Source organism: Tachyglossus aculeatus, chromosome 12 (genome assembly GCF_015852505.1).
Source record: "Tachyglossus aculeatus isolate mTacAcu1 chromosome 12, mTacAcu1.pri, whole genome shotgun sequence".
NCBI lineage: Eukaryota > Metazoa > Chordata > Mammalia > Monotremata > Tachyglossidae > Tachyglossus > Tachyglossus aculeatus.
In genome coordinates, this window is record NC_052077.1 from 37,439,267 (window position 1) to 37,465,178 (window position 25,912).

The 25,912-nt window shown below is 45.0% G+C and overlaps 1 protein-coding gene across 1 annotated transcript in view; it reads right to left on the minus strand.

The window, feature by feature from the left end:
• Positions 1 to 240: 240 nt before the first annotated feature.
• HPGD (15-hydroxyprostaglandin dehydrogenase) overlaps positions 241 to 25,912 on the minus strand; it is a 45,702-nt gene continuing 20,030 nt past the window's right edge. Inside the window, exons 4-7 of the mRNA XM_038755147.1 lie at positions 17,591 to 17,687; positions 6,268 to 6,344; positions 4,811 to 4,974; positions 241 to 1,204 (exon numbers count right to left, since the gene is read on the minus strand). Of these exons, the coding sequence (XP_038611075.1) occupies positions 1,066 to 1,204; positions 4,811 to 4,974; positions 6,268 to 6,344; positions 17,591 to 17,687 (477 nt within the window). The 3' untranslated portion in view covers positions 241 to 1,065. The remainder of the gene's footprint in view (positions 1,205 to 4,810; positions 4,975 to 6,267; positions 6,345 to 17,590; positions 17,688 to 25,912) is intronic.

Genomic DNA, 25,912 nt, shown 5'->3' on the forward strand with positions numbered 1-25,912 from the left:
AGGGAAGAACCGTCTTGATCCTCAGAATAGTAATAATAGTAATGACAATGATGGTATTTGTTAAGCGCTTACTATGTGCAAAGCACTGTTCTACGTGCTTGGGGCGGTTACAAGGTGATCAGGTTGTCCCACAGGGGGCTCACAGTCTTAATCCCCATTTTCCAGATGAGGTAACTGAGGCACAGAGAAGTGAAGTGACTTGCCCAAAGTCACACAGCTGACAGTTGGCGGAGCCGGGATTTGAACCCATGACCTCCGACTCCAAAGCCCATGCTCTTTCCACTGAGCCACGCTGCTACTCAGGAAGGAAGGAAATGTATCCGCTGGGTAGGCAGTTGCTTTGAGAGCCCTGTTTTTCCTCCCACTGCCCATCCTTCAGTCTCTGAGGCCTGAGGGACCCCATCCAGATGAGGGGAATAAACTCTGTGGAGCCATGGAGTGACGCAGTACAAAATAGTATTCCCGCGCAGTTGTTGATAGGACGGCTCAAACGCGTGAACGAGTCATCATTCTTGGCTTGGTAATAAAAGGGTTTTGTTCAGAATTACGCCTTTGGGAGGGAGGAATATGTTGTGGATATATATACATATATATATTATAGGACTAAGATTCAAGTATCTTAAAAAAAAATCACCACTCCGAAAGCCATTTTATGCTTGTGTGTAAACTCCTCCACTGGATCGAAGGCTCCTCGTGGGCAGGGATTGTGTCTTCCATTGTACTCTTCCAAGCACTTAGTACACGCAATAAGCGCTCAATAAGTACTCTTGATGGACTGATTGACTGGCTGAACGCAGCTTTTCTACTGGCAGGATGGTGAGACCGAACCTTCGGAAACCAGACAGACCCATCTGGGATGTTCCGTGCATCAAACTTTGACCTTCTCATCTCTGATCTAGCATCACTGATCACCCTATGCCCAATAAATCTCCCGGAAGAAAATTACTGATTGAGATATTGCGCACTCTAGGAAAATGTCATCTCTCCGTGTTTTTCAGAAAAGGCTTCAACCGGCAAAATCCTTTGGAAGCCGGCAGCTGGATGAAGCCATCGCTGTTAGACGCCTTACAGACTTTTGGACTGAAAAGGCAACGTGTCATAGTGCTGGAAGTGAATCCCCTGAGAGGTTGTGATCTTCATCACGGCGCCATTCAAAGTATCATCCTCAATGATGGTTATCAGTCCCTTGGCGATGATGGAAGGGCTGGAAGGCAAATAGGTGTAATCAGTTGAATCTGGAAGGATTGGAGTAGCCTACACTAATCCTCATTTTGGTCCTGCCCTGAATTATTGGGGTAGACTGTGGTATTTGTTAAGCACTTCCCGAATACTAAGCGCTGAGGTAGATGGAAGGTAATCATGTCAGACACGGTTCCTGTCCCACATGGGGCTCACAGCCTAAGGAAGTTACGAACCCCCACATTGCAGAAGAGGAAACCGAGGCCCAGAGAGGTGAGGCGACTAGCCAAGGTCACAACAGCAGACACATGGCAGAGTCAGCTTTAGAACCCACTTCCTTCTGATTCCCAGGCCGGTGCTCTTCCCACTAGGCCATGCTGCTTCTCACTTTTGCCTGTCTCCTTCATTAAGACTGTAAGCTCTGTGACGGCACGTGGTGTGTGTTTTGCTGATGCTGAGCTCTCCAAAGCTTAGTCTGCAAAAGGCATTCAATAAATACCACTGACTTGAACTAAATGGACTTTCCCCCCAGCCAAGGGGTTCTCTTCACTCACTGCCTGTACAGAGAGCCCTTCTCCCTCGGTCTGTGGAGGCCAAATGGAAATAGAGTCACAAGTCGAATAGAGACTGGATCTGATCTGATGGTATAGTGTCTAATAATAATAATAATAATATTTGTTAAGTGCTTACTATGTGCAATGCACTGTTCTGAGCGCTGGGAGGATACAAGGTGATAAGGTTGTCCTACGTGGGGCTCACAGTCTTAGTCCTCATTTTACAGATGAGGGAACTGAGGCACAGAGAATGACTTGCCCAAAGTCACAGAGCTGAAAATTGGTAGAGCCAGGATTTGAACCCATGACCTCTGACTCCAAAGCCCGGGCTCCTTCCACTGAGCCACGCTGCTTCTCTAGCCCCCAGAAGAAGCAGCAAGGCCTAGTAGATAGAGCATGGGCCTAGGATTCAGAAGGACTCCTAGTAATTGTTGCCAAATTGTCCTTTCCAAGCGCTTAGTACAGTGCTCTGCACAAAGTAAGGGCTCAATAAATATGATTGAATGAATGAAAGCACCTAGATTCCACTCCTGGCTCCGCCATTTGATTGCTATGTGACCTTGGGTAAGTCACTTAATTTCTCTGGGCCATATTTCCCACTAGGCCATATTGCTTCCCTATCTTAATAATAATAATAATAATAATAATAATAATAATAATAATAATAATAATAATAATAATAATAATGATGGCATTTGTTAAGCACTTACTATGTTCAAAGCACTGTTCTAAGCCCTGGGGGAGAAAGAAGGTGATCAGGTTGTCCCACATGGGGCTCACAGTGGCTCACAGTTACCTCATCTCTAAAATAGGGACAAAATACCTGTTTTCCCTCCAACTTAGACTGTGAGCCCTTTGTGAGACAGATAATTTCTCCAACCTGCTTATCTTGTATTTACCCCAGCACTTAGACCGGTGTTTGACACATAATAATCGCTTAATAGATACCATTAGAAAAACCAACAACTTGATTTTGGCTCATCTCCTCACACAAGGCAGGATGTCCTAGTGGAAAGAGCATGGGATGGAAGTCAAAAAGCCTGGGGTTCAGTTTCAGATCTGCAAGGGGTCTGCTGTGTGTCTCTGGGCAAGTCATTGAGACTCTCTGGGCTTCATGTTTTCCCTACATCTAAAATGGTGTGAGAACAGGACTGTGCCCTTTCTGATTGACTCATCTCAACTACAGGGCTTGGGACTTCTTAAGTTCTTGATAAATACTATTATTTTAGACTGTGAGCCCACTATTGGGTAGGGACTGTCTCTATATGTTGCCAACTTGTACTTCCCAAGCGCTTAGTACAGTGCTCTGCACACAGTAAGCGCTCAATAAATACGATTGATGATGATGATAAATACTATTATTTGATACTAAAGTTTTCTCAAGGCAGGATAGTGAGAGTAAGCCTTCAGAAAACAGACCTTGGGCAAGTCACTTCACTTCTCTGCGTCTCAGTGACCTCATCTATAAAATCGGATTAAGATGGTGAGCACCATGTGGAACATGGACTGTGTCCAACTTGATTATCTTTCATCTACTCCATCATTTAGTACCTTCCCTGGCACGTATTAAGTGCTTAACAAATACCATTAAAAAACCAAAAACAGACAGATCCTTCTGGGGTATTTCATACATCAGACTTGGACCTCCCTATCTCTGACCTACAATCATTGTTCCCTTATGCCCAGTAAGCCTCCTGTAAGAAAATTACTGATTGAGATATTGTGCGCTCTATGAAAATAATAATATTTCTTAAGCACTTGAGATACCAAGTATTCTAGACTCTATCTCTCTCTAGACTGTAAGCTCATTGTGGGCAGGGAAATAATAATCTTTCTTAAGCACTTGAGATACCAAGTATTCTAGACTCTATCTCTCTCTAGACTGTAAGCTCATTGTGGACAGGGAATTTGTCTGTTTATTTATTTTTTATTTTTTAATGGCATTTATTAAGCGCTTACTATGTGCAAAGCACTGTTCTAAGCACTGGGGAGGTTACAAGGTGATCGGGTTGTCCCTCGTGGGGCTCACAGATTTAATCCCCATTTTCCAGATGAGGGAACTGAGGCCCAGAGAAGTGAAGTGACTTGCCCAAAGTCACACAGCTGACAGTTGGCGGAGCCGGGATTCGAACCCATGACCTCTGACTCCAAAGCCCGGGCTCTTTCCTACTGAACCATGCTGCTTCTCATTGTTGTATTGTTGTAGTGTTGTATTGTACTCTCCCAAGTGCTTAGCACAGTGCTCTGCACACGGTAAGCACACCAGAAATACAACTGAATGAATGAATGAAACAGTGTGGTACCCAGAGATGACTCAGATTAAACTCGATTCTCCATCGCTTTTGTGAGCCCGTTGCTGGGTAGGGACTGTCTCTATATGTTGCCGACTTGTACTTCCCAAGTGCTTAATACAGTGCTCTGCACACAGTAAGCACTCAATAAATACGAGTGAATGTATGAATGAATTAGATGAACAAACCCAGTCTATGGAGGTATAACTGGTCTGATAGAGAAGCAGCATGGCTCAGTGGAAAGAACACGGGCTTGGGAGTCAGAGGTCATGGGTTCTAATCCCGGCTCTGCCATTTGTCAGCTGTGTGACTTTGGGCAAGTCATTTAACTTCTCTGTTCCTCAGTTACCTCATCTGTAAAATGGGGGTTAAGACTGTGAGCCCCACACGGGACAACCTAATTACCTTGTATCCCCTCCAGAGCTTAGAACAGTGCTTGGCACATAGTCAGCACTTAACAAATACCATTATTATTATTGTTATAATATTATTATTATTATAAGTTCCCCAATGATTCCTGAACCATCCACTTGCTCGGGTCCTGTCCATGTCATATCAAAGGCTACAAGGTGTACGCCTCCCCCTCGAATCCTCCACCCACGCCCCAGATTGTAAGCTTGTTGTGGGCAAGGAATGTGTCTATTTATTGTTGTATTGTACTCTCCCAAGAGCTCACTACAGTGCTTTGCACACAGGGAGCACTCAATAAATACAACTGAATGAACTGAATGAATGAATGAGAAGGATCGTACCTCATCAGAGGGGAAATGGACATAGTTTACTTACTCCAACACGCCGTAGAATTTCATCATGTCTTTGATTTTATCTTTGTATTCAATATATTGTCCCATATTCTCTTCCTTTTCGATGGACTCGAGGATGGGGGTGTTCACGAAGCCGGGGCAGATGGCATTTAGTCGCACTCCGCTGTTGGCACACTTGGCAGCTATCTGCAAAAGAGAACGGCGGGGGTCAAAGGGCACTCGGCTGGAGACATGGCAACACTGAACACGATGAGGTTTGCATGGGCCTCATCTGAAACATCCTGTTTGGAAACTATCATATTGCTCATGAAGGGCTGGTGAAGGGATGCAGGTTATCTGCGCTGGGGAATTCCCTAATTACTACTAATAATAATTGTGGTATTTGTTAAGCACTTAGTGGAAAGAGCCCGGGCTTTGGAGTCAGAGGTCATGGGTTCAAATCCAGGCTCTGCCAATTGTCAGCTGTGTGACTTTGGGCAAGTCACTTAACTTCTCTGTGCCTCAGTTACCTCATCTGTAAAATGAGGGATTAAGACTGTGAGCCCCCCGTGGGACAACTTGATCACCTTGTAACCTCCCCAGGGCTTAGAACAGTGCTTTGCACATAGTAAGCACTTAATAAATGCCATTATTATTATTATTATGTGCCTGGCATTGTACTAAGTAATGGGGTAGAGATTGCGTGCCCTTTGTGGTTAGGGATTGTCTCTATTTGTTGCTGAATTGTACTCCCCAAGCACCTAGTACAGTGCTCTGCACACAGTATGCGCTCAATAAATACGACTGAATGAATACAAGCAAATCGGGTTGGACACAGTTCCTGTCTCACATGGGGCTCACAGTCTCAATCCACATTTACACTGTGGACTATGGATGGTTTGATCTTCTCCTCTGTAAAATGGGTAGTCCGGATCTGTTCTCCTTCCTGCTTAGGCTGTGAGCCCCACATAGGGCAGGGACTGCGTCTGACCTGATCATCTGGCCTCAAGCCCAGAGTTTAGTATGGTGCTTGTCACATAATAAGCACTAAACAAATACCACAAATGCTATTATTATTATTCTGAAAGTAATCCTTATTTTTTTCTGTCTGGAGCTCCTGCGAAATCTTAAAGATCTTCACTGCCGCTTCTATGACTTGTTTTCACCTTAACGTTTTTCTTTCCTCCAACAAACAGAGAGGGAAGAGGGAGGGCTCTGAATTAAGGGAGTGGGTTTTGCATTCTGGAGAAAAAGCTGAGGATAAGGGAGGTGAACCATGTACTCGATGTCAACTGTCAATAGCTCTATGAATAAATAAGCAGCGGGCCTACAGTCCTACTTGCCAGGGCCCGGGTTATTGAGGAATTTCACCTTCCCCTTCCACCCCCCCCACCTTCTGGTTTACCATTCAGCCACGGACCCAGGAGGCCCCAAGGCTGGGTCTTTTGGTTAGAGGAAACCACGTAGGGCGACGGCCCGTCTTTGGCCGTTTGCACTCACCGCTGCAGATCGCGTGAAGCCAATGATGCCGTGTTTCGAAGCACTGTATACGGGCTGGTGGGCGGCAGGCATGAGCCCTGTAAAACCCAAGAGACACATTCCAAGAAACTCAATCTGTTTTGCTTCTGGGCTCTTCAGTGTGGGTGAAAAGGGTAACTTAATAATAATAATAATGATGATGATGATGATGGTATTTGTTATGCTCTTACTATATGCCAGGCACGGGGTGGATACCAGCAAATCGAGTTGGACAGTCTCTGTCCCTCATGGGGCTCACGGTTTCGATCCCCATTTTACAGATGAGGTAACTGAGCCCCAGAGAAGCGAAGTGACTGGCCCGAGGTCGCACAGCAGGAAAGCGGTAGAGCCGAGATTAGAACCCAGGTCTTGGAGTAAGAAGGTGTAAGCCGGGCTCTTTCCACTACACCATGGTGATTCCGAATGGTCTTTCTTTAGGTCATGAGCATAGCCAAGATTGGGCAAGTGGGATGTGGAGTAGGAAGGAGTAAGCCGTGCTCTTTCCACTACACCATGGTGATTCCGAATGGTCTTCCTTTAGGTCATGAGCATAGCCAAGATTGGACAAGTGGGAAGTTCATTCATTCATTCAATCGTATTTATTGAGTGCTTACTGTGTGCAGAGCACTGTACTAAGCACTTGGGAAGTAAAAGTCAGCAACACACAGAGATGGTCCCTACCCAACAACAGGCTCACTGTCTAGAATGGGAAGACAGACAACAAAACAAAACAGGTAGACAGGTGTCAAGGTTGTCAGAACGAATAGAATTAAAATTAGCAAAATGTCCCAGCCAGGCCCCTGACGGAGACCCTCTACCCACTGTCTCTGTCACATATGCTGGTGGAGCAGAGGGTGTCCTGGGAGACAGCCCACTTATGGGAAAGAGTCATAATAATAATAAATGATGGCATTTATTAAGTGCTTACTATGTGCAAAGCACTGTTCTAAGCACTGGGGAGGTTACAAGGTGATCAGGTTGTCCCACGGGGGGCTCACAGTCTTAATCCCCATTTTTACAGATGAGGTAACTGAGACACAGAGGACTTAAGTGACTTGCCCAAAGTCACACAGCTGACAATTGGTGGAGCCAGGATTTGAACCCATGACCTCTGACTCCAAAACCCAGGCTGTTTCCACTGAGCCACATAACCTGGACTCCGGCTGACTGGAAATGACTGACTATATGGTGGATCCAGGGAGGTTCTCACCACTGGACTGGAAACGGCCAATAACCCCCTCCTTAACCATTCGACTGTCAGCTCCTCAAGGGCAAGAAATGGGTTTCTTGCTTCTGTGGCACTTTGTCCAGAGCCTTGCATTCAAGACACGCTCAGGAAATACCACTGACTGGTTGGTCTATGGTCTACAATGGGTTGAGGTGGATTTAGAAGAACTGTGGCTTTCTACTAACCTGCTGAGGTTCCAGATATGGAAGCTGGTTCAAAATGAAGTCAGCACTTGTGTCCATAAGTGTATTTAATTGAGCACTTAGGATTCAAGTTTCTATGTTTCCTATTCCACTGTATGGGAATATTTTTCCATCTGTCTCCCCTCCTTGTGGGCAGGGGACACATCTGGTTAGTCTGTTTCTGTTTTTGCTCTCTAGAGTTTAGTACACTGCATTGGATTCAGTAGTAAATATCAATACTACTACTACTTTAATAATAATAATAATGATGAAATGTATTAAGCGTTTACTATGTGCAAAGCACTGTTCTAAGCACTGGGGAGGTTACAAGGCAATCAGGTTGTCCCTCGGTGGGGTTCACAGTCTTAATCCCCATTTTACAGATGAGGGAACTGAGGCCCAAAGAAGTGAAGTGACTTGCCCAAAGTCACACAGCTGACAATGGGCGGAGCCGGAATTTGAACCCATGACCTCTGACTCCAAAGCCCGGGCTCTTGCCACTGAGCCACGCTACTTTGTAATGACAGCGGTATTTTTTATGCCCTTACTACGTGCCAAGCACTGTTCTAAGTGCTCAGGCAGATCTGAGATAGTAATAGTAATAATAATAATTATGGGATACATTAAGAACTTACTATGTGCCAAGCACTGTACTGAGTGGCGGGGTGGATAAAAGCAAACTGGGTTAGACACAGTCCTGACCCCATGTGGGGCTCACAGTCTCAATCCCCATTTTGCAGATGGGGTAACCAAGGCACAGAGAAGTGAAGCGATTTGCCTAAGGTCACACAAAAGACAAGTGGCAGAACTGGGATTAGAACCCATGACCTTCTGATTCCCCAGCACATGATAATCAGATCAGATACAGTCTCTGACCATATGAGGCTCCCAGTCAAAGAAGAAGGGAGAACATGTTATTTTATCTCCATTTTACAGATGAAAAGTCTGAGGCAAAGAGAAGGTAAGTGACTTGTCCAAGGTCCCACAGCAAGCAGAACAAATGAAAACCTAATCTTCAGAAATTAACGTGGCATGTCAATTTTGTTGATCAAAATTCAAAGTGATGATTGTGTTCAACTTTTCTGTGCTCTGTTGATGTGTAAAAGGAAATCTGCTGGCATTTACTTGCCTATGGGTATCATAGAGAAGCAATCAATCAATCAATCGTATTTATTGAGCGCTTACTGTGTGCAGAGCACTGTACTAAGCGCTTGGGAAGTACAAGTTGGCAACATATAGAGACAGTCCCTACCCAACAGTGGGCTCACAGTCTAGAAGCAGTGTGATCTAGTGGGAAAAACCCAGGCTCAAGAGTCAGGAGATCTGGGTTCTAATCCTGCCTCCTCCTCTTCACAGCCATGTGACTTTGGGCAAATCACTAAACTGCTCAGCTTCTCAGTTTCCACATCTGTAAAATGGAGATTTTTTTTCATAGTATCTGTTAAGCGCTTACTAGGTGCCAGCCAATGTATTAAGCTCTGGGATAGACACAAGCTAATCAGGTTGAACACAGTCCCTTTCCTACTTGGGGCTCATAGTCTATCCCCAATTTACAGATGAGGAAACTGAGACACAGAGAAGTTAAGTGACTTGACCAAGGTCTCATGACGATTAAATATCATTCTCCCACTTAGACTCTAAACCCCATGAGGAATAGACACTGTGTCTGACCTGTACTGTATTTACCCTAGTACTTAGCACAACGCCTGGAACGTAGTAACCGCTTGACAAGTACCACAGTCACCTTCATCATCATCATCATCATCATCATCATCCTCACTGAAAATTGGGCAGGCTAACCAAAAAATTTTCTTGAAAGAGCCCAAACATTCTTCAGAGCTTTCTGTTCTCTCTTCAGGGCAGGCAATAGAATGAGAATCCAGCAAATCTGGGGAAATCTCTTCTACAAAAACTGCAATACCTTGCGTGGATGGGTAAAGACTTAAGGTTGACTAATAATAGTGACTAGCTATTATTAGCCCAGTCTGTTAAATATTTCCAGTTGGACTTGTCTCAGTAACATTTTCCCTTCAACCACTTCTTCCTTGTTCAGTTTCTCTGAAAGAGGAACTAGCAGTTTTGGTGGGAATCAACGATTAATGCTGAATGCCCATTATATTGTTCAACCGTGCTAAGTCATTCTGACTGAGAGATGTCATCCTGGCTCAGCCAACCGGAAAAATTAACGATAACTATGGTACTTGTTAAGCGCTTACGTTGTGCCAAGCACTATTCCAAGGGCTGGATTAGATACAAGTCAATCAGGTTGGATGCAGTCCCTGTTCCACATGGGGCTCACGCTCTTAATCCCCGTTTTATGGATGAAGCAATGCGACTCGCCCATGGTAATACAGCAGACACCTGGCACAACCAGGATTAGAACCCAGGTCCTCCTGACTCCAAGGCCCATGCTCTAGCCACCAGGCCACGCTGCTTCTCATCATCATCATCATCAATCGTATTTATTGAGCGCCTATTGTGCGCAGAGGACTGTACTAAGCGCTTGGGAAGTACAAGTTGGCAACATATAGAGACGGTCCCTACCCAGCAGTGGGCTCACAGTCTAAAAGGGGGAGACAGAGAACAAAACCAAACATACTAACAAAATAAAATAAATAGAATAGATATGTACAAGTAAAATAAATAGAGTAATAAATATGTGCAAACATATATACATATATACAGGTGCTGTGGGGAAGGGAAGGAGGTAAGACAGAGTAAATTCACCTCTAGACTGTAAGCTCATCTCCAGATTGTAAACTCATGGTGGGCAGGGAACGTGTCTACCAACTCAACCGTGCCTGGCACATAGTAAGTGCTTAACAATTACTATTATTATTATTTTTACAGTGCACTCTCCAAAGCGCTCAGTACAGGCTCTGCTCACAGTAAGCGGTCAATAAATACGACTGACTGACTGCCTTGAGATTTCAGGAGGGCTCTGGATGTGGAAAGCGCCTTGGTCCGCTGGACTTGCAGAGGGAAGGGGCTGCAGGCTGGGGGAAACGGCAGAAAAGATGAGAGTGAGGTAGAGTGGGCAAGTTGACTTGAGAGTGGCAGTCCGAAGAACCTGGGGCTTTTCCCTGTCCCTGTTCTTTAACCAGAGCCGCAGCGGCTATGGGGCAAGAGGGCCAGTTAAGGAAGCTCACTTTTTTCTGTGACAGGACATGCAGAAGGAAGTCTGTCTAGCATCCAGGGAGGTGCCAAGACCATAATGAACGCACGTCAATAGAGGCAGCTCCCAGCTGTGAGAACTAGGTATGGGGGGAAAAATGCTACTTACATTGGCTTGCAAGCACTCTACCACCTTGTCCCCTCCTCTCTTGCCTCTCCGATTTGCTACTCCCACATAGGCCAACCACTTTGCTCCTCTAATGCTAAACTTCTCACTGTATCTTGTGTCATCTATCTTGCCACCAACCTCTCCCTCTCATCCTGCCTGTGGCCTGGAACGCCCTTCCTCCTCAAATCCGACAATTACTCTTCCCCCCTTTCAAAGCCTTATTGAAGGCACGTCTCCTCCAAGAGGCCTTCCCTGACTCAGCCGTCCTTTCCTCTTCTCTCACTCCCTTCTGCATCACCCTGATTTGCTCTATTTATTCACCCCTCCCTCAGCCCCACAGCATTTAAGTACATATCTGTAATTTGTTTATTAAAATGATTCTAAGATCCTTGTGTGTAGAGAATGTGTCTACCAACTCTGTTATCTTGCAGTCTCCCAAACACTTAGTACAGGGCTGTGCACGCAGTAAACATTCATTCATTCATTCATTCAATCGTATTTACTGAGCGCTTACTGTGTGCAGACCACTGTACTAAGCGCTTGGGAAGTCCAAGTTGGCAACATATAGAGACGGTCCCTACCCAACAGCGGGCTCACAGTCTAGAAGGGGGAGACAGACAACAAAACATACTAACAAAATAAAATAAATAGAATAGTAAATATGTACAAGTCAAATAAATACAGTAATAAATCTGTACAAACATATATACAGGTGCTGTGGGGAGGGAAAGGAGGTAGGGCGGGGGGGATGGGGAGGGGGAGAGGAAGGAGGGGGATCAGTCTGGGGGAAGAAGGGAGATCACTCAGGTTAAAGCACGGGCTTGGGAGTCAGAAGGACCTGGGTTCTAATCTCGGCTCTGACATGTCTGCTGTGTGACCCTGGTCAAGTCACTTAACTTCTCTAGGCCTCAGTTCACTCATCTGTAAAATGAAGAATAAGACTGTGAGCCCTATGTGGGACACGGGCTGTGTCCACCCTGATTAACTTGTATCTACCCCAGTGCTTAGAACTGAGCCTGGCAAATAGTAAGCACTTAACTAATAAAAAAAAATAAATCAAATAAAAGAAAAATAGTAGTATTTGATGGATTCCCTAAAAGGTGGATTTGGAATGACGTGTTGAAATTAAATGTATTCGTTTGACTTCTGAATTGACCCTGTATTCGTTTAGCGCATATTAGGTGCCAATCACTGAACTAAACTCTGGGGTAGACACAAGATAATCATGTCCTACATGGGGCTCCCACTCTAACAGGTAGGAAGAACAGTCATTGAATTCCCATTTTACAGAAGAGGGAACTGAGGTACAGAGAAGTGAAGTGACTTCCCCAAGGTCTCTCCCTCTAGACCGTAAGCTCGCTGTGAGCAGGGAATGTTGTACCGTCTGTTCCCAAATGTTTAGTACAGTTCTCAGCACCTAGTTAGCCCTCAACTGATAAAAAAAGGTCACACACAATAGGTAAATGACAGAGCCAAGATTAAAACCCAGGAACTCTGACTTCCAGTCCCCTGCTCTTTCCACTAGGCCACCCTGCTTCAGATGCTTTAATTGGAGTTCATTCCATCTATCTGTCAGTGGGCGTGCATGCCCAGGAAAAAGATTACTGGCCCAGACTCTGGAGAGAATTTAAAACCCGTGTAACTCTGTAGATCCCAGTAATATAAACCACAGGGATTATTTTATTTTTGTGTTATAAATTAGCCATGTCATGCAAGGGATGCTATCCTTTGGAGTTCCGTAACTAAGGGAGACATTCTCCTTTTAAGGAGAGAGTGAGCATTCCACAGGCACTGGAAAAATGGAACTTGGAGGTTTTCTCTGCTAAATGTGCCCTAGATGGGCTTCTAGGAGGTATGTGTTCCACAGTGTTCATTCATTCATTCATTCAATCATATTTATTGAGCGCTTACCGTGTGCAAAGCACTGTACTAAGCGCTTGGGAAGTACAAGTTGGCAACATATAGAGACAGACCCTACCCAACAGTTTAGATGGAGGAAATCCAAATCTAGTGGTGAGAGACACTGAGAGATTAATATTATCATTATCATTACCATTGTCATTATTATTCATTCAATCATGCTTATTGAGTGCTTACTATGTGCACAGCACTGCACTAAGCATTTAGGAGAGTTCAGTGCAACAATAATCAGAAACATTCCCTGCCCACAATGAGCTACCAGTCTACAGACAAGAGTATTTATGAAGTTCTTACTATGTACCAAGCGCTGTACTAAGCACTGGGCAGATACAAGATAATCAGATTATTATCACTATCATTACTACGGTATTTGTTAAGAGTTTACATATTCCAAGCGCTGGGGTAGATGCGAATTAATCAGGTTGAGCACAGTTCCCGTCCCATATGGGGTTCAGAGGCTAAGTGCTTAGCCGTAGGGAGAAGCAGCGTGGCTCAGTGGAAAGAGCCCGGACTTGGGAGTCAGTGGTCGTGGGTTCTAATCCTGGCTCCGCCACTTGTCAGCTGTGTGACTTTGGGCAAGTCACTTCACTTCTCTCTGCCTCATTACCTCATCTGTAAAATGGGGACTAAGACAGTGATCCCCACATGGGACAACTTGATAACTTGTATCTCCCCCAGTGCTTAGAACAGTGCTTGGCACATAGTAAGCGCTTAAAAAATACCATCATCATCATCGTCATCATTATAGGGTGGGTATCTTCACAGGTGCTATGTAGATGCTTGTTAGTACATAGTGCGTGGTTGGCATAAAGTGCTAGGGTGGTGGTTTTGGGGTGCTAAATCAGGGGAGAGTAGAAATTAATCCATCAGTGGTATTTAGTGTGCAGAACACTTACTATGTGCAGAGCACTGAACTAACTGCCTGGGAGAGTACAATACAACAGAGTTGGTAGACACGTTCTCTGCCCACAGTGAAAAGCAGCACGGCCTAGCAGATAGAGCGTGGGCTTGGGTTCTAATCCTAACTCTGCCACTTGTCTGCTGTGTGACCATGGGCAAGTCACTTTACTTCTCTTTTCCTCAGTTACCTCATCTGTAAAATGGAGATTAAGGCTGTGAGCCCCATGTGGGACAGAGACCGTGTCTAACCCCGCTGAGTGCCTAGCACAGTGCTCTGTATACAGTAAGCACAATAAATACTATTCATTGATTGATTAATAAGAGTCTTATTTAATTAATTGAAATATCACCAGGAGAGCCAAAATGAGAGTAGAAATCTGCTGCTTGGATCTTAGGATCGGTTTTGAAACTGAGAAGGTGCAGCTCAGATAAAAGCAAACACTCACGGCTAACCTTCAATGGGAAAATAGTTTGTAACCTTTCCCTGTAGACGGTAAGATCCTTGTGGCCAGGGATCTCCCCTACCCATTCTGTTGTACAGTCCTCTCCCAAGTGCTCAGTATAGTGCTCTGTACACAGAAAGAGCTCAATAAATATCAGTGATGGATTGAAAATTTGTATCCAGGATACAACCTGGCTGATCCTGGATCTGCCTGTTTAGGCTCCTAAGATTCCATAACGACAGACTCATGGAAATCATCGCCTTCGTCGCCAGAGAGACAACTGAGAGAGACCCAGAGGAACCACTGATTAGCTCGAGCAAACTTTCCAGTCTCAGTCAGCAGGTTTTAAGGCATCCTTTTCCCTAACCAGGTGGACACCACGGTGCGCAAACACACCGAGCTTTCAATAAGGAGCGATATTTGTGTTTATCGCTTTCGTGGTGTGTCCTCTCAACCTTTTATAGGAAATACCATTCCAATTACGCCACTCCTTCAGACCGCTGACCTTCGGTCCCAACTCCAAGTAAACACCACAGAGGTCATCTTAAAGCTCAGTCTACAGAGTTCCCTCTCTAGGTTTTCTCCTTACCCGCTCCCTCCCTCATCCTCCCCCTATTTTCTCAGAGACTGTTTCTCTATTTCCCTTTACTGGACGTGCCTGAGAATTATATTCAACTTGAACGGAGGAATCCGAACGATCTCTTGCACCTATTCAGGGGTGTAGTGTCCTATTCTAAAGTTCAGCTGGGTTGGGCAGAGACGTTAATGAGTAATGGCCAGTGACGTGAGGGAAGAGCCAAACGCCACTAATAAGCTTGAACAACAGAGGAGGAAGGTGGAGGGGAAAAATGGTTATTCAGCGTACTGGAGGAGGGTGTGCTCAACTCTTGAGACCCGGAACCCAACGGGTAATTGTTTGTCATGACTGTTTCACTTCAGTTTTTGTCAACAACGAGCCAGGCCCGTCTCTGGGCTGCCATGTCCCGGGTCAATTACACCGTCGAATTGGAGAGGAACATGTCAGAAGAACGAAAACCTCGGTGACAAGAAGTGAGCAATCGAACAATCGGGAAGCTGGGTAGCCTAATGGAAAGAGCCCGGGACTGGGAGGCAGAAGGACCTGGGTTCTAATCCCAGCTCTGCCACTTGTCTGCTGTGGGACTTTGGGCAAGCGACTTCAATGGGCCTCAGGTCTTTCATCTGTAAAATGGGGATTAAGGCCGTGAGCCCCACGGGGGACAGGGACTGTGTTCCACCTGTTTATCTTAATTCTACCCCAGTGCTTAGTACAGTGCCTGGCACGTAGTAAGCACTTAACAAATACGAGTGGGGAAAAAAAAAATCAATCAATCATCAGAAATTATTGAGCAATTCATGCAGAGCACTGTATTCAGTTCTTGGTAAAGTGTTGACAGAAACGATCCCTGCCCACAAGAAGCTTACTTAGTGATATCCTCAGATCCAGGGAGTTGGGATAATTGAGATTCTACTAGATCAGAAAGAAAATTACATAATGGTGTTCTTCAGAAACACCAAGACTTTGGAAATTGGGCCTCCTGCTTCGTGAATCGAAGGGAAATAGCCTCCCAAAAGCCAGTGACAATTTGGGTCACGAGTCAAATCTCCGCACTCATCAACACAAACCCTGCTATTGAGGAAAAATAGCATCGCCTTTGGAATTTGGCCCTACCATTACAGAAAGTCCCTTAAGGGTTTATTAGAAAACATTCCAGGACTTACTGACTCTCTGATTGCCCAGAATGAAGTCTCTGAATTACACACTGCCTTCCAGGTGTTCCTAGTTCATCTCCCCCACATCTGTTTCTCTGCTCACACCGTTCACTCCCTTCCCAATCCCCAAAGACCATAGCTTTCCCACATTCAAATCCTTCCTAAAAGTGACAGCGAATGACTTGCCCAAGGTCACACAGCCAACGAATGTCAGGCCAGGATTAGAATCCAGGTCCTCTGACTCCCAGGCTGGGCCTTTAACCACTCGGCAACATTGATAGATTAAATACTGACTAAGTCTGACAACAGTCTAGCACTTATGAGCTTATTTATACCAGTCCTCTCCCGTCATGTATATGTGGTTATTCGACTATTTCTTTTTACCACTCCATTTACGAATATTTTTGTTTGCATCCCTCTTTAGTAAGTCCATAGTAAGCACTTAACAAGTACCATAATAATGATAATTATTATTGTCATTAATGTTATTACTATTCTTGCTAATTCTACTATTGCTGCTACTGCTACTATTAGTGCTACTGCTATTACTGCTTCTGTTGCTCCAGTTATTGCTACTGCTATTATTACTACCGCTACAACTATTGCTATCACTCTTAGAGAAGCAGTATGACAGTGGAAAGAGCCCGGACTTTGGAGTCAGAGGTCATGGGTTCAAATCCCTGCTCTGCCAATTGTCAGCTTTGTGACTTTGGGCAAGTCACTTCACTTCTCTGTGCCTCAGTTCCCTCATCTGTAAAATGGGGAATAAAGACTGTGAGCCCACTGTGGAACAACCTGATCACCTTGTAACCTCCCCTGTGCTTAGAACAGTGCTTTGCACATAGTAAGCGCTTAACAAATACCATTATTATTATTATTATCACCAAAATGGCTACAGTCCAATATTCCGGGCAAACAGAACACAAACAATCCAAGGCCAAGCTAAAAGAAAAGTCAGAAGGATCGGTAGGGAATGATTCCCTTAGCGTTCTTATTTGTGAACCTGAGACGTTAAACGATGCAATAGCTGATTCGATCACAAGAACAATGCACTAGGTATGGAACTGTGGATCTTGAAACCACAGCAAGTGGTGAAGAGACTGAGACCTTAACGGACGTAGGAAGAGAAGAGGAAATATGAGAGCAGTGAGGAAGATGACAACAGCCACCTGAAGACAAACACAGAGGCTCATAACAGCAACATTACTCAGTGCTTAATCGCTGTGCATCATTATCAAAGCAGAACAAACTGCAAGTTCTGCTGTTTCTTACAGATGTGATTTCAGATGGGAAGAAGTGATAGAAGGCGGAGAAGGGAGAAAAGAAAGAGATGCTTTGAATAGGTAGATATTTCTGGTAAAAACTAGAGAGCATGGGCCTGGGCATCAGAATCCTGCTACGCCACTTGTCTGCTGGATGACCTTGGGGAAGTCACTTCACTTCTCTGTGCTTTAGTTACCTCATCTAAAAAATGGGAGTTGAGACTGAGCCCCTCGTGTAACAGGGACTGTGTCCAACACAATTTGCTTGTATCCAACCCAGTGCTTAGTACAGTGCCTGGCATGTAGTAAGTGCTTAGTAAATACCATAATCATTATTATTATTATTGTTGGCTTACCTGCCAGAGAAGACATATTAATAATGACTCCTCCATCACGTCCATTCAATTTACTCATGTAGTCAAGGCCGAGATATGTTCCGCTGATCACAGAAACCTGATTTGGTGACACAAAAGAGGTAAACATTGTATGAAGTGACTTTGCCAGTTATTCAAACCCTGCCAAAGCCTGGTATAAATGCAGAACTCCCCGCATCGCTGCAGAATTTCATCATCTCTTCTGCATTTTTGCCTTGTTTCCTAGAGTACTTGCCTTTCCAGGAAAATGTGCACAATTGCATGTTATTCAACTAGGCTATTGAAAAGGGGGGAGAAGGGTCTGCCCAGTTGGCTGCTGTGTTATCTTGGGCAAGGCACTTCACTTTTCTGTGCCTCAGTTTCCTCAACCATGAAATGAGGATTGAGACTGTGAGCCCCATGTGTGATAGGGACTGTTTCCGACCTGATTAGCCCATATCTACTCCAGCATTAGAACAGTGCTTTGCTCATAATAAGCCCTTAACAAATACCATTATTATTATTATTATTATTATTATTATTATTATTATTATTACTATGACTAGGCAAGCAGCAAGGCCTAACAGAGGCCTGGGAGTCAGAGGACCTGAGTTCTCATTCCAGCTCTGCCACTCGACTGCTGTGTGACCTCAGTCAAGCCACTAAACATCTCTGTGCTTCAATTTCCTCATCTTTAAAATGGTGATTCAATCCCTGTGCTCCTTCTTACTTAGAATGCGAGCCCCATGCAGCACAGGGACACAACCTGTGTCCAACCTGCTTATCTTGTATCTACCCCCGTGCTTAGAACGGCGCTGGCACATCATAAGCGCTTAACGAATACCATCAGTATTATTCATTCTAAATTAAATCTATATCTCTGCCCCTGCTCTCTCTTCCTCCCTCCAGGCTCAGATCTCCTCCTGCCTTCAGGACATCTCCATCTGGATGTCTACCCGCCATCTAAAACTCAATATGGCCAAGACTGAACTCCTTGTCTTCCCTCCCAAACCTTGTCCTCTCCCTGACTTTCCCATCACTGTAGACGGCACTACCATCCTTCCCGTCTCACAAGCCCGCAATCTTGGTGTCATCCTCGACTCAGCTCTCTCGTTCACCCCACACATCCAATCCGTCACCAAAACCTGCCGGTCTCACCTCCGCAACATCGCCAAGATCCACCCTTTCCTCTCCATCCGAACCATTACCTTGCTGGTTCAATCTCTCATCCTAACCTAACTGGATTACTGCATCAGCCTCCTCTCTGATCTCCCATCCTCCTGTCTCTCCCCACTTCAGTCTCAATTTCACTCTGCTTCCCGGATTATCTTTGTGCAGAAATGCTCTGGGCATGTTACCTCCTTCCCCTCCCCACAGCACTTGTACATATTTGTACAGATGTACTACTCTATTTGTTTAACTTGTACATATTTACTACTCTACTTATTTTGTTAATGATGTGCCTCTAGCTTTTATTTCTATTTGTTCTGACAATTTTGATACCTGTCTACATGTTTTGTTTTGTTGTCTGTCTTCCCCTTCTAGAGTGTGAGCCCATTGTTGGGTAGGGACCGTCTCTATATGTTGCCGACTTTCATTCATTCATTCAATCGTATTTATTGAGCGCTTACTGTGTTCAGAGCACTGTACTAAGCGCTTGGGAAGTACAAGTTGGCAACATATAGAGATGGTCCCTACCCAACAGTGGGCTCACAGTCTAGAAGGGGGAGACAGAGACAAAACAAAACATATTAACAAAATAAAATAAATAGAATAAATATGTACAAATAAAATAAATAAATAGAGTAATAAATACGCACAAACATATATACATATATACAGGTGCTGTGGGGAAGGGAAGGAGGTAAGGTGGGGGGATGGGGAAGGGGAGGAGGGGGAGAGGAAGGAGGGGGCTCAGTATGGGTAGGCCTCATTCATTCATTCATTCATTCAATCATATTTATTGAGCGCTTACTGTGTGCAGAGCACTGTACTAAGCGCTTGGGAAGTACAAGTTGGCAACATATAAAGATGGTCCCTACCCAACAGTGGGCTTGCAGTCTAGAAAGGGAAAGGCCTGCTACTTGTACTTCCCAAGCGCTTAGTACAGTGCTCTGCACATGGTAAGCACTCAATAAATACGATTGAATGAATGAATTAATTAATCACTAGACTTTCGACTCTAGACTATAAAGTCGTTGTGGGTGGGGAATGTTTATGTTCTATTTTTACTTTGTATCAAGTGCTTAGTAAAGTACTCTGCACACAGTAAGTGTTCAATAAATACAATTGACCGATCATTTCCAGGGTGAGTCACACGGGAGAGAAGCTGCTCAGACCCTGGAATGCCCTGGAATGCCGGCAAGGGGCCCCTGCTCCGACCTGGAAGAGGAGAAGAAACTCCTGAGGTGTGAGGCTTTCTCAACTTTCAGATCGTCGAGAAGGACGCCCTTGCGACTGGTGTGATTGTTAGGCTAAGCCGTGAGAAGCAGTGTGGCCTAGTGGATAGGGCTTGGAGCCTGGGAGTCAGAAGGACCTGGGTTCTAACCCTGGCTCTGTCTCTTGTCTGCTGTATGACATCGAACCAGTCGCTTCACTCCTCTGTGCCTCAGTTGCCTCATCTGTAAAATGGGGATGAAGATTGGGAGCCCCACCTGGGGCAGGGACTGTGTCCAATTCAGTTACCTTGTATCTAGCCGGGTGCTTAGAGTAGTGCCCGGCACATAGTAAGTGCTTAACAATACCAAAAAAAGGGGAGCCTGAAATTCTGCCACATTGCTCTGTCACCCTTGAATTTGTCATATATTGTTCTGGTTTCACGTCAATTCCCCTCCTAGCTTCATTGTTGGATTGCGAGCCTCTGGGGGCTCCATGGATCAGGTATTTGTGAATTTTTTTCCAAACTCTACATATAGGAACTGTGCTGAATGCTGAGGTACCCAGAGGCTAATCGGATTGGACACAGTCTCTGACCCACATGGGGCTCACAGTCGAAGGAGAAAGGACAACAGGCGCTTAATACCCATTTTACAGATGAGGAAACTGAGGTTCAGAAAAACAAATTGACGTAACCCTAGGTCACACAGCCGTTCAGGGTTGGAGCTGCTATAAAGAACCCGGGCTCTCTGATCTCCCTAAATCAAGAAAATAACTGATACAATTCATTTCAACCGAAGGGATCCGAGGGCTTCAAACACAGTGGGAATGATTCACACACCGTGACCCCGATTCACAAGATTCCTATGAGATTGGGGGCAGAACAGAAAGGTGCAGAGATTTATCCAAGGTCACACAGCGAGTGATCGAGATTAAGCACTTTAATACTCACCCCACCCCTAGCCCCGCAGCAATTGCGTAAATACCACTTTCCTATATGTAATTTATTTTAAAGCCTGTCTCCCCGACTAGATTGCAAGCTCCTAGACGGCAGGGACAGTGTCTACCATCTCTATTGTATTTTACTCCCCCAAGCACTTAAGTACAGTGCTCTGCGCAAAGTAAACCCTTAATAAATACCAATAATCGATTGACTCAAGTTGGCACTGGGTAATTTTTTTCTGGTAGATCCCAGTGCCTGCTGACTTGACTTCCAGGGAGGCAGATAATGGCAAGATCATCATCATCATCAATCGCATTTATTGAGCGCTTACTATGTGCAGAGCACTGTACTAGGCGCTTGGGAAGGAGGGGGGCTCTGCTCTGTGTCCCTGATAGCCCAGACCCCTTTTCTGTTCACTGAATAAGAAAACTAAGTTCAGCACCTTTGGAAATGTTGTGGTGCTTGATCTCCCAGGCCTAGGTGGGGCACAGCCACTTGGCTGTTGAAGTTCTACCGCAGAAACAAAATTGAATATATTATTAATGTAAAGCCATCCAGCAATGTGTCATTAAGCAGTCTTTAGGCTAAATGAACAAAATCCGATAAAAATCTCCCGAAAGAAGCTTTTTTTTTAAGGTAATTGTTTATATAAGTGGTAAGGGAAGGATAGAATGACTGGATTGAAGTTTGTCCGCTATCGTCAGGATTTGCCCAAATGGTTTGCGTGCCTGAACAGATCTGTGTACACTGTGGAGTTGCATTAGGCATCTCACCTGTAACTGCTCTTATGCATTTACAACCGTGCTGACAGCTAATTCCCCAGTTTTCAACGCATGCCCAAGATACAACTGAATTCACCCCCAGGAGCCAACCAATCTCTTTTTATTCCAGAAACCTGGCTTCATTTCCAGGCCTTACCTGGGAAAGAGAAGATGGGCAGCAGGGAGGCCCGATGGGAAGAACGCAGGCCTGGATGTCAAATGTCAGAGGACCTGGGTTCTAATTCCGGTTCTGCCACACATCTGTTGTGTGACTTTGGGCAGGTCACTTCACTTCTCGGTACCTCAGTTCCCTCACCTCCATAATGGGGACTCAATACCTGTTCTCCCTCCTACTTAGACTGTGAGCCCCATTTGGGACCTGATAATCCCGTAATCGTAAGATTCGTTAAGTGCTATGTGCCAAGCTTACTATAGTGCTTGGCAAATAGCACTTAACGAATACTACGATTAATCAACTAAGATATAATTCTCTTCATCCAGAATCGTGTAGTATTAACAGTAGCAGTGACATTTATTTTATTACCTAAGCACTAGCCCATGAATAGATCTCCTTCTTCCTCCTATCTATCTGACTCCCCTATTACATTGTAAATTCCTAGAGGTCAGAGATCTTGTCTACTAATTCTATTGAGTGCTCCCCAGAGACTAGTAATAATAATAATTTTAGACTGTGAGCCCACTGTTGGGTAGGGACTGTCTCTATATGTTGCCAATTTGTACTTCCCAAGTGCTTAGTACAGTGCTCTGCACACAGCAAGCACTCAATAAATACGATTGATGATAATAATAATGGCATTTATTAAGCGTTTACTACGTGCAAAGCATTGTTCTAAGCGCTGGGGAGGTTACAAGGTGATCAGGTTGTCCCCCAGGGGGGCTCACAGTCTTAATCCCCATTTTACATATGAGGGAACTGAGGCACAGAGAAGTGAAGTGACTTGCCCAAGGTCACACAGCTGACAATTGGCGAAGCCGGGATTTGAACCCATGACCTCTAGTAGAGTGCCCTGCACATCGTAGGTGCTCAGTAAATATGCCTGATTGATTTATTGGTATTATTAAACAACTTCTGAGTTCAATACACTGTTCTCAGTAATAACAATAATGATAATAATAACAACAACAACAGTTGGGGTGTTTCTATGGTATTTGTTAAGTGTTTGCTATGTGCCAGGCACTAAACTAAGCCCTGGGGTAGATACAAGCTAATCAGGTTGGACACAGTCCACGTCCCACATGGGGTTTACAGTCTTAATCCCCATTTTACAGATGAGATAACTGAGGCCCAGAGAAGTGAAGTGACTTGCCCATGTTCACACAGCAGACGAGTGACAGAGCTGGGATTAGAACCCAGGTCCCTCTTGCTTCCAGGCCCGTACTCTATCCACTATGCCAGGCTGCTTCTTTATTTTTTAAGCTCTTACTTTGTGTCAAACACTGTTCTAAGCACTGGGGCATATTTGGTTGATCGGATCAAACACAGCCCCTGTCCCACCCAGGGCTCACTATCTAATTAGGGCGGAGAACAGGGAAGCAGCATGGCTTAGTGGATAGAGCACAGGCCTGGGAGTTGGCAGGAACTGGATTCTCATTCCATCTCTGCCACTTGTCTGCTGGGTAACCTTGGGCAAGTCATTTAACTTCTCTGTGCCTCAGTTACCTTATCTGTAAAATGGGGATTAAGACTGTGAGCCCCATGCGGGACCCAGGCTGTGTTTGAATTGATTAGCTTGTATCTACTTCAGAACTTAGAACAGTGCCTGACACATAGCAAGCGCTGTAATAAATTAAGAAAAACACAGATCAGTGTTTGGGAAAGTATAACAGAATCCCACAGCAGGATTTCTGCTCAAGAGGAGCTATAGGTGTAAAATTTATTTATTTACTTTACTTGTACATATTTATTCTACTTATTTTATTTTGTTAATTTGTTTTGTTCTCTGTCTCCCCCTTCTAGACTGTGAGCTCACTGTTGGGTAGGGACCGTCTCTATATGTTGCCAACTTGTACTTCCCAAGCGCTTAGTACAGTGCTCTGCACACAGTAAGCGCTCAATAAATACGATTGAATGAATGAATGAATTAATTAAAAAAATTCTACATAGCCAGTAAAAATGAATTCAGACTCATAGGTCAGATGGCTGCACCTCATTCTCTGCCTGATCAAAGTCCTAAATTACACTTTTTCCATCCTTTGTAGAGGCCCAAAAATGGATTCTTAAAGAAGCATGGAAAATGGAATTGGCGTATTGTGATTCTCAGTCATCCCTATGTTCCAGAAATTTTAACATCTCCCCAAGTCTAGTAGGATGGTTTCCCAGTTTTCTGTGACTAAGTGAAGGGCAATAGGACTATGTTGAATGAAAAATGTATCTTTAGAGGCCTCCTCAGGCATTATTTTCCCTCACATTTCCTTCCTAGCGTGCTTGGATTTTTTTGGCCGGAGACCGCGGTTCCACTGGATGGTGTTTCCCAATGACTCAGATAATAATGGAAAAGTCGCCAGACTCTGCTTTCTTTCTCTTTCTTCCCACGCTTCTGCCGTAGATTCCCTTCTTTTCTTCTCCACATCATTTCAAGTTTGAAAGCAGTGGAGGAGCTGGGACTGGAATCTGGGTCTGGAATCTCTGGAATCTCCCAGTCCCGTGCTCATTCCACCAGGCCACATTGCCTCTCTGCCCACTGGAGACTTTGGAGGTCTGAGTCGTTCCCTCTCACTCTTCCTATTCCACGGAAAAAGGCAAGGGACTGATGGGCTTCTGACAGGAATGAGCTCGATCCTGTACAGGATAACTATCGACTCCCTTTCCTTGGCATCTCTGTTTGAGTCCATGTAGGTTCCCTGCCTTCCCCGGCGCCTTTCTCCCGTCTTAGTGATAATCATTGTGGTATTCAGTGAAGCGCTTACTATGTGCCGAACTCTGTACTGAACAATGGGGACGTGACAGATTATTAGAGAAGCAGCGTGGCTTAGTGGAAATAGCCCAGGCTTGGGAGTCAGAGGTCGTGGGTTTGAATCCTGACTCCGCCTCTTGCCTGCTGTGTGACTTTGGGCAAGTCACTTAACTTCTCTTGCCTCAGTTACCTCACCTGTAGAATGGGGATGAAGACTGTGAGCCCCCTGTGGGACAACCTGATCACCTTGTAACCTCCCCAGCACTTAAAACAGTGCTTTGCACATAGTAAGCGCTTAATAAATGCCATTATGATGATGATGATGAAGTGTGAAAACACGTGGGGCAGATACCAAAATGCCCTGTGCCTGGCGTAGGGTGCAGAACTCAGGCCAAGCTGGATTGGGCTGGGCCTGAGCCACTTCCCGATGAGGCGCTTCAGTAAATACTCAGGTTCTTTCAGGCCCCCAGGAAACCATTCATTTCTGGCTCCTTTTGTTCATTTACATTGACGTCACGAGCCTGGCTCCGAAAGTCAAAAGCTGCAGGAGCTTCTCTCTTCCTCCTGTTGGCAAGTAGCTTTTCCTGCGCACCCTTTCCTCTTTCACAACCCTGGCGTGTACCATCTGGATTGTCTGGGGGGAAAAAGCAATTTTCCCAGCCCAGGAACAGCAGACAAGAGGAGAAGCAGCATGGCCTAGTGGCTAGAGCCCAGGCCTGGGAGTTAGAAGGACCTGCGTTCTAATCCTGGCTCCGACACTTGTTTGCTGTGGGACCACAGGCAAGTCACTTCGCTTCTCTGTGCCTTAATTATCTCATCTGTAAAATGGGGATTAAAACTGTGGGCTCCGTGTCTCATGTCACATGGACTTTGACCAACCTGATTACCTCGTACCTAGCTCAGTGCTTAGTACAGTGCCTGGCGCACAGTAAGCACGTAACACCTTAGAAACAAATAAAAGGTAAAAATCTGTAAAATGAGGATTCAACACATGTTCTCCTTTCTCAGAGCGTACGCCCCATTTGGGACATGGAGTGTGTCTGATCTGATTAGCTTGTATCTAATACGCCTGAAACGGAACTTAGTACAGTCCTCTGCACAAAGTAAGTGCTCAATAAATACAATTGAATGAATGAATGAACTTCTTATCTTCCCACCCAAACCCTGTCCTCCCCCGACTTTCCCGTCACTGTAGACGGCACCACCATCCTTCTTGTCTCACAAGCCCATAACCTTGGACTTATCCTTGATCCTCTCTCTCATTCAACCCACATATTCCATCCATCACTAAATCCCATTGGTTACACCTTCACATCATCACCAAAATCTG